The following is a 6,865-nucleotide window of genomic DNA, read 5'->3' as shown; positions in this document are numbered from 1 at the left end:
CGTAAAACTTCATTCACTAATCTCATGAAAGTGCTGGGTGCATTAGTGAGACCAAAAGGCATGACTAACCACTCATATAGACCGAATTTAGTTTTAAATGCTGTTTTCCATTCATCTCCTAACTTCATGCGAATCTGGTGGTAACCACTACGCAAATCAATTTTCGAGAACACAATTGAGCCACTCAATTCATCAAGCATATCATCTAGCCTAGGGATAGGATGACGATATCTGATTGTTATGTTATTAATCGCTCGGCAATCTACACACATGCACCAAGATCCATCTTTCTTAGGAACCAAAAGGACAGGAACAGCGCAGGGGCTCAGAGACTCACGCACGTAACCCTTTGTCGAGCAATTCTTGCACTTGGCGCTGAATTTCTTTAGTTTCTTCAGGGTTGGTCCTGTATGGTGTACGATTGGGTAAGGAGGCCCCGGGAATAAGGTCAATCTGGTGCTCAATCCCACGAATTGGTGGCAGCCCCGGTGGCACCTCCTTTGGAAAAACATCCGCATACTCCTGCAAAAGGTTAGTGACAATAGGGGGCAAGGAAAGAGGTATGTCCTGAAGTGAAAACAAGGTTTGTTTGCAAATCAAGGCATAGCAAACAGCAGTGGCAGCATCAATCTCATCTAAATCAGATTTAGTAGCAATGAAACATGCCCCTTTCAGCTTGATCTCATTTCTGTTATCATGAATAGATTTGGCACTTCTCTTTTTGTGCTTCTCAAGTTCGTTGGCCACAATTTGATTTTCACTTTTAACCTGTTCCTGATTCTTCATTTTACTAGCTCTAGTAAGTTCATCTTTTAAAATTGCTTCAGGAGACATTGGATGCAACACAATCCTTTTATCATGGTATTGGAAGGAATACTGATTTGATGTACCATGATGCATAGAATCTTTATCAAATTGCCATGGCCTTCCTAGCAGAATACTACATGCTTGCATTGGCACAACATCACATTCAACAACATCTTTATAGGATCCGATGGCAAGATTAATTCGCACAAGTTTTGTTACCTTTGCCTTACCGGTGTTATTCAGCCATTGAATGCAATATGGATGCGGGTGTGGTTGGGTGGTAAGTGCAAGCTTCTCCACCATGTCGCTGCTGGCCAAGTTGTTGCAGCTACCTCCATCGATGATCACTCGACACGAACGCTCTTTGATGACACACTTTGTTTGGAATAATGTGTGCCGCTGATTTTGCTCCGCTTTTTCCATTTGTGCGCTCAGCACACGCTGCACAATTAGGCTCTCATAGCGGTCGGCTTCAGCTGCATTAATATGTTCTTCCGAGCAGCCCTCACTTCCTGCATGGTCAGCCGCAAGCAATGCAAGTATATCTTCTTCAAGTTCACTAGTAGATGAGTACTCACCATCATTTTTGACCACCAAAACACGCTTGCTTGGGCAGTCACGCATGACATGTCCAAATCCCTTGCAGCGGTGGCACTGAACATCTCTTGTTCTACCTGTGGATGCCACCGATGAAGTGGTTGCAGCAGGTTTTTGCGTTGTCTTTGCTGCTGAATTTGCAGGGTTGTCACGAGGCTTGTCGCTAGAAGGTGGGGCTGCTATTCGAGCGGACGATGAATAAGGTGCAGCAGCACGTCCAGTTGATGGAATGCTTGAGCGGGGCTGTGTGGAAAAATTCCTCCCTGCAGAAATGTTAGTCCTGGTACTTGCACGTCGTCCCTGCACTTCCCTTTCAGCTTTGCAAGCAAGATGGAACAAACGGGTTATGTTAGTGTACTCTTTATAAGCAAGGATGTCCTGAATTTCCCGGTTTAACCCGCCCAAAAATCTAGCCATAGCAGGCTCCACATCCTCCTCTAAATTGCAGCGTAGCATGCCCATTTGCAGCTCTTGATAGTATTCTTCTACACTTTTAGTACCTTGTTTTTAACTGCTGCAGCTGGTTTAAAAGATCACGTGCATAGTAAGATGGAACAAATCTAGCCCTCATGATCCATTTCAAAGCATCCCAAGTTTGTGGCATGTTATTAGGATTTTTCTTGCCATGTTCTATCCACCAAACGGAAGCAAAATCAGTGAATTCACTAGTTGCAGCCCTAACACATGCATTTTCAGGAAAATCATGACAAGTAAACTTTTGTTCAACAGCCATCTCCCAAGTAAGATAAGCATCCGGATCATATTTACCATCAAAAGAGGGTATCTTAAATTTTATCTTACTAAAAGCAATGTCATTGTTATGTACCTCATGTGGACGCTGTCCACCCATACCTCGACTGTTACGACGTAGACATCGCTGGGCTTGATCCTCAACTTCGGTGTCAGCAGCATAATTAGCACCTGAATTTTCTGCGCCGTCATCATTCTCTTGGCCACGTCCTCTATGCTGATCATTCATATTCGCGTGGAGCTCATCAAAGCGCCTTAGAAGAGCAGCGAGACTCTTGTCCACGCGAGCAACCGTCGTCTCCAAACCTGCAAGCTTGGTGTTGTTGGTAATCTGTGCGGCCTCCATTTGCCCAATCTTCTCATTTATCACCTGCAAATCATTATCAATTCCCAAGGTGTACTCCCTCACTTGCTTTTGAAAATGCTATACGATGCCTTTGGTGCGAGGTGTAAGCAGGCCTCCACCATCCTCATCCTCACTCCCTGCACCTGCCATGGTTAGCTTGCAGCAAACAAAGTCACAAGAAGTTGCCTACCAACTAAAGGAAATAGGTGGTGGAACACTATATGTTCACTCACACTTGTCCATTCAAGTTCTTACATGTTCTTACCAAGCAAGGTAGGAGGTGTCGGCAGCCAGCAAGAACAACACAAATGGTTACACAAGCACAACCTCGTGATGTAGTAGATAATTTGTGGAGCTATAGGTGGCTACAAACAAAACAAATCAAGGTACAGCTAGAACCACATTAGTCAAAGCAAGTTGAATAGACATTCATTGATGGTCCTATGCTGGTCCTAGTGCCAAATCAAGCTAGAGACGTGAGCCTGAACACAAATGTTGTCACACACCAAGACAGCAAGGAATGCAAGAAAACAACAGCTCTATTCCCTTCACTTTTTTTTCTCTCTTCTCTTCTCTTTCTTTTTTTTGCTCTTTCTTTTTCAGGGGCTAAAACTCTTTTGAAATCCCAACAACCCAAACAAAGGGATTGCTGCACACAACTCCTTTGAAATCAGTTCCAACGTCTCAACTTTCAGACAGCAGGTCGCGAATCTCAAGTGGTATTGCGACGCGCTCAGAAGGAGTTAGGGGGCAAATTTTGATCTGTTGGAAAGAACACGAGATAAGCTTTCCAGATTATATTTAAACATTTGAATCGGACATGTAACACAAGATATAGGACTGTTTTCTTCTAGTGCTCAGATCTGGGAAGATGGATTCGTGGTGGCAGAAATGACAGCGGAAATATGAATAGATTTGGTGGATTTCGTGGTGACTAAAACGTGACCAGAACTCAAAACTCTAAAGATTGAACCACTAAGAACCAGCAACTAGCCCAAACAATGCAACTGAAAACTCAACAAGCAAAGAACTAAGCAGAACAGCAAAAGCTCAAACTTGTTGTTGGGATTTTCCGATCTAGCCTATTTTTGTGTAGTTTTCTGGACTGTAGGTAAAGGGATGGGTAGAATCTCTCACCGAAAAAAAAACCTTGCTCTGATTACCACATGATGGAACCCGCTGGGGTTTGCTCCCGATCTTTCGATGAGAGTGGGGGATAACTCGATTTGAGGAGGATCGACGTTGTGCTACCCGACTACAACACCACAAGGGCTGAGCTGCGCCTTAGCGACAGTTACACCGCCTCCAATTTGTGTTGTTCTTGCTGTGCCAAGAACAACCTTGAACTTGCAAGCAATTCGAAGAACAAGCAAGAACAAGTGGACAAGCAAATAGCACACATACCTTGCCCAAAGGATAAATCTGATACACACGAAGTTGGGGTTCTGAATCAAGCAAATCGGGTGGTCTAATCGACACACGCGTTTACAAGGAAGTAGCAGCAGCTAAACTTACAACCAAACAAAACCCAGGTCTCAAATGGTGGCTGCTGGTGGTTTATATAGGTGGGGGAGCAGCCAAGAGGCGTGGGGGGGGGGTGTAAACCCTAACTTAAAATGGGCCCCTAGTGGGCTGAACTAGATACAAGGGCCTCAGCCCAAGACTGGAAGACTGAATGTCATTTTGGCGATTCTGCTTAGCTCCTTTGGAATTTCATCTTGAGGTTGGATCCATCTGAAAGTAGACTTCAGGAGCTTTCCAACAAGTACTCATGCTTCAAACAATATTCGGAGCTAAGAGTTATGGCCTTCCGAAGTTGTCCCTTCCTGGAGGTCCGAACTGGTATGGTCCGATCTGATCATCCACACTCGCTTTCTTGTCGTGTTTGCTGTCCCTCCAATCTGGTTCATGTCCCAAGTTCCTAAGAATAAGAAAAGCATCACAAGAATTTAGTAGTACCCCATTCATGGATGATGGTTTATGGACAGCGAGGAACGAGTTTACCTGATAATTTAGCTCTCGTGCACGAGCTCTTGTCATTGGTCCTTGCTGCGTAGTAGGCATGGGTGTATCGTTGGGAGGGATGTCCTCATCACAACCAAACGGTCCCAAATGCACACAAATGGTATGAAACTCATGAAAACATGAGTTTAAGGTCCAATGGGGTGGATAGAGTGCTTTCGTTGTGAAAAATTCCAATGCAATTACGTGGCACAAACTTTTGCACTAGTTCGGACCGTTTTGCACCGAGTTTCGTAAGGCAACCAAATGGTTCCAAATGCACCGAAATGGCATGAAACTCACCAAAACATGAGTTTAGGCTCCAATGGGGTGGATCGGGTGCTTTCGTTGCGAAAACTTCCAATGCGACTTCGTGGCACAAACTTTTGCACTAGTTCGGCCCGTTTTGCACCGAGTTTCGTAAGGCAACCAAACGGTCCCAAATGCACACAAATGGTATGAAACTCATGAAAGCATGAGTTTAAGGTCCAATGGGGTGGATCGAGTGCTTTCGTTGCGAAAAATTCCAATGCGACTTCGTGACACAAACTTTTGCACTAGTTCGGCCCGTTTTGCACCGAGTTTCGTAAGGCAACCAAATGGTTCCAAATGCACCGAAATGGTACGAAACTCACCAAAACATGAGTTTAGGCTCCAATGGGGTGGATCGGGTGCTTTCGTTGTGAAAAATTCCAATGCGACTTCGTGGCACAAACTTTTGCACTAGTTCGGCCCGTTTTGCACCGAGTTTCGTAAGGCAACCAAACAGTCCCAAATGCACCCAAATGGTACAAAACTCTCCAAAACATGAGTTAAGGGTCCAATGTGGTGGATCGGGTGCGTTCGTTGCGAAAAATTCCAACGCGACTTCGTGGCACGAACTTCTGCACTTGTTCGGCCCGTTTTGCACCGAGTTTCATAAGGCAACCAAACGGTCCCGAATGCACCCAAAAGGTGCGAAACGCACCAAAACAACAGTTTAGGGACCAATGGGGTGGATTGGGTGTGTTAATTGGAAAAATTCCGACGCGACTTCGTGGCACGAACTTCTGCACTAGTTCGGCCCGTTTAGCACCGAGTTTCGTAAGGCAACCAAACGGTCCCGAATGCACACGAATGGTACGAAATACACCAATACGCCCGTTTAGCACCGAGTTTCGTAAGGCAACCAAACGGTCCCAAATGCACCCAAATGGTACAAAACTCTCCAAAACATGAGTTTAGGGTCCAATGGGGTGGATCGAGTGCTTTCGTTGCGAAAAATTCCAATGCAACTGCGTGGCACAAACTTTTGCACTAGTTCGGACTGTTTTGCACCGAGTTTCGTAAGGCAGCCAAACGGTTCCAAATGCAACCAAATGGTACAAAACTCAGCAAAACATGAGTTTAGGGTCAATGGGGTGGATCGGGTGCGTTTGTTGCGAAAAATTCCGATGCGACTTCGTGGCACGAAGTTTTGCACTAGTTCGGCCCGTCTGGCACCGAGTTTCGTAAGGCAACCAAATGGTCCCAAATGCACCCAAATGGTACAAAAGTCATGAAAACATGAGTTTAGCGTCCAATGGGGTGGATCGGGTGCGTTCGTTGCGAAAATTTCCAATGCAACTTCGTGGCACAAACTTTTGCTCTAGTTCGGCCCGTTTTTCAAAGAGTTTTGTAAGGCAACCAAACGGTACCAAATGCACCCAAATGGTACGAAACACAACAAAACATGTGTTTAGGGTCCAATGGGGTGGATCGGGTGCGTTCGTCTTGAAAAACACCGACGCGACTTCGTCGCACGAACTTTTGCACTAGTTCGGAATGTTTTGCCCCGAGTTTCGTAAGGCAACCTAATAGTCCCAAATGCACGCAAATGGTATGAAACGCACCAAAACATGTGTTTAGGGTCTAATGGGGTGGATCGTGTGCGTTCGTCGAGAAAAACTCCAACGCGTCTTCGTGGCACGAACTTTTGCACCAGTTTGAAATGTTTTGCCCCGAGTTATTTAAGGCAACCGAATGGTCTCAAATGCACCCAAACGGTCTTAAGTGCACTAAAACATGAGTTTAGGATCCAATGGGGTGGATCGGGTACTTTCGTTGCGAAAAATTTCGATGCGACTTCGTGGCATGAAGTATTGCACTAGTTCGGCCCGTTTTGCACCGAGTTTCGTAAGGCAACCAAACGGTCCCAAATGCACACAAATGGTACAAAACTCTCCAAAATATGAGTTAAGGGTCCAATGTGGTGGATCGGGTGCGTTCGTTGCGAAAAATTCCAACGCGACTTCGTGGCACGAACTTCTGCACTTGTTCGGCCCGTTTTGCACCGAGTTTCGTAAGGCAACCAAACGGTCCCGAATGCACCGAAAAGGTACGAAA

General features: G+C 45.5%; 1 protein-coding gene across 1 annotated transcript; it reads right to left on the bottom strand.

The window, feature by feature from the left end:
* Positions 1–333: 333 nt before the first annotated feature.
* Positions 334–834, bottom strand: LOC120694146. The gene is made up of 2 exons (XM_039977307.1): positions 613–834; positions 334–522 (listed from the first exon to the last, which is right to left on the bottom strand). Exons 1-2 carry the CDS (start codon positions 832–834, stop codon positions 334–336), a joined length of 411 nt encoding a protein of 136 aa, XP_039833241.1.
* Between the last annotated feature and the right edge of the window lie 6,031 nt (positions 835–6,865).

Source organism: Panicum virgatum, unplaced genomic scaffold (genome assembly GCF_016808335.1).
Source record: "Panicum virgatum strain AP13 unplaced genomic scaffold, P.virgatum_v5 scaffold_3583, whole genome shotgun sequence".
Taxonomy (NCBI): domain Eukaryota; kingdom Viridiplantae; phylum Streptophyta; class Magnoliopsida; order Poales; family Poaceae; genus Panicum; species Panicum virgatum.
Note: the sequence above shows the minus strand (reverse complement) of the source record. Positions and strands in the feature narration are given on the sequence as shown.

Excerpts from the sequence above, each read along its gene's own strand:
- LOC120694146 (XM_039977307.1), bottom strand. The coding sequence starts at position 834 with ATGTCTCCTGAAGCAATTTTAAAAGATGAACTTACTAGAGCTAGTAAA. Across the intron at positions 523-612 it reads AGATTGATGCTGCCACTGCT|GAGTATGCGGATGTTTTTCC; the intron begins GTTTGCTATGCC and ends AACCTTTTGCAG.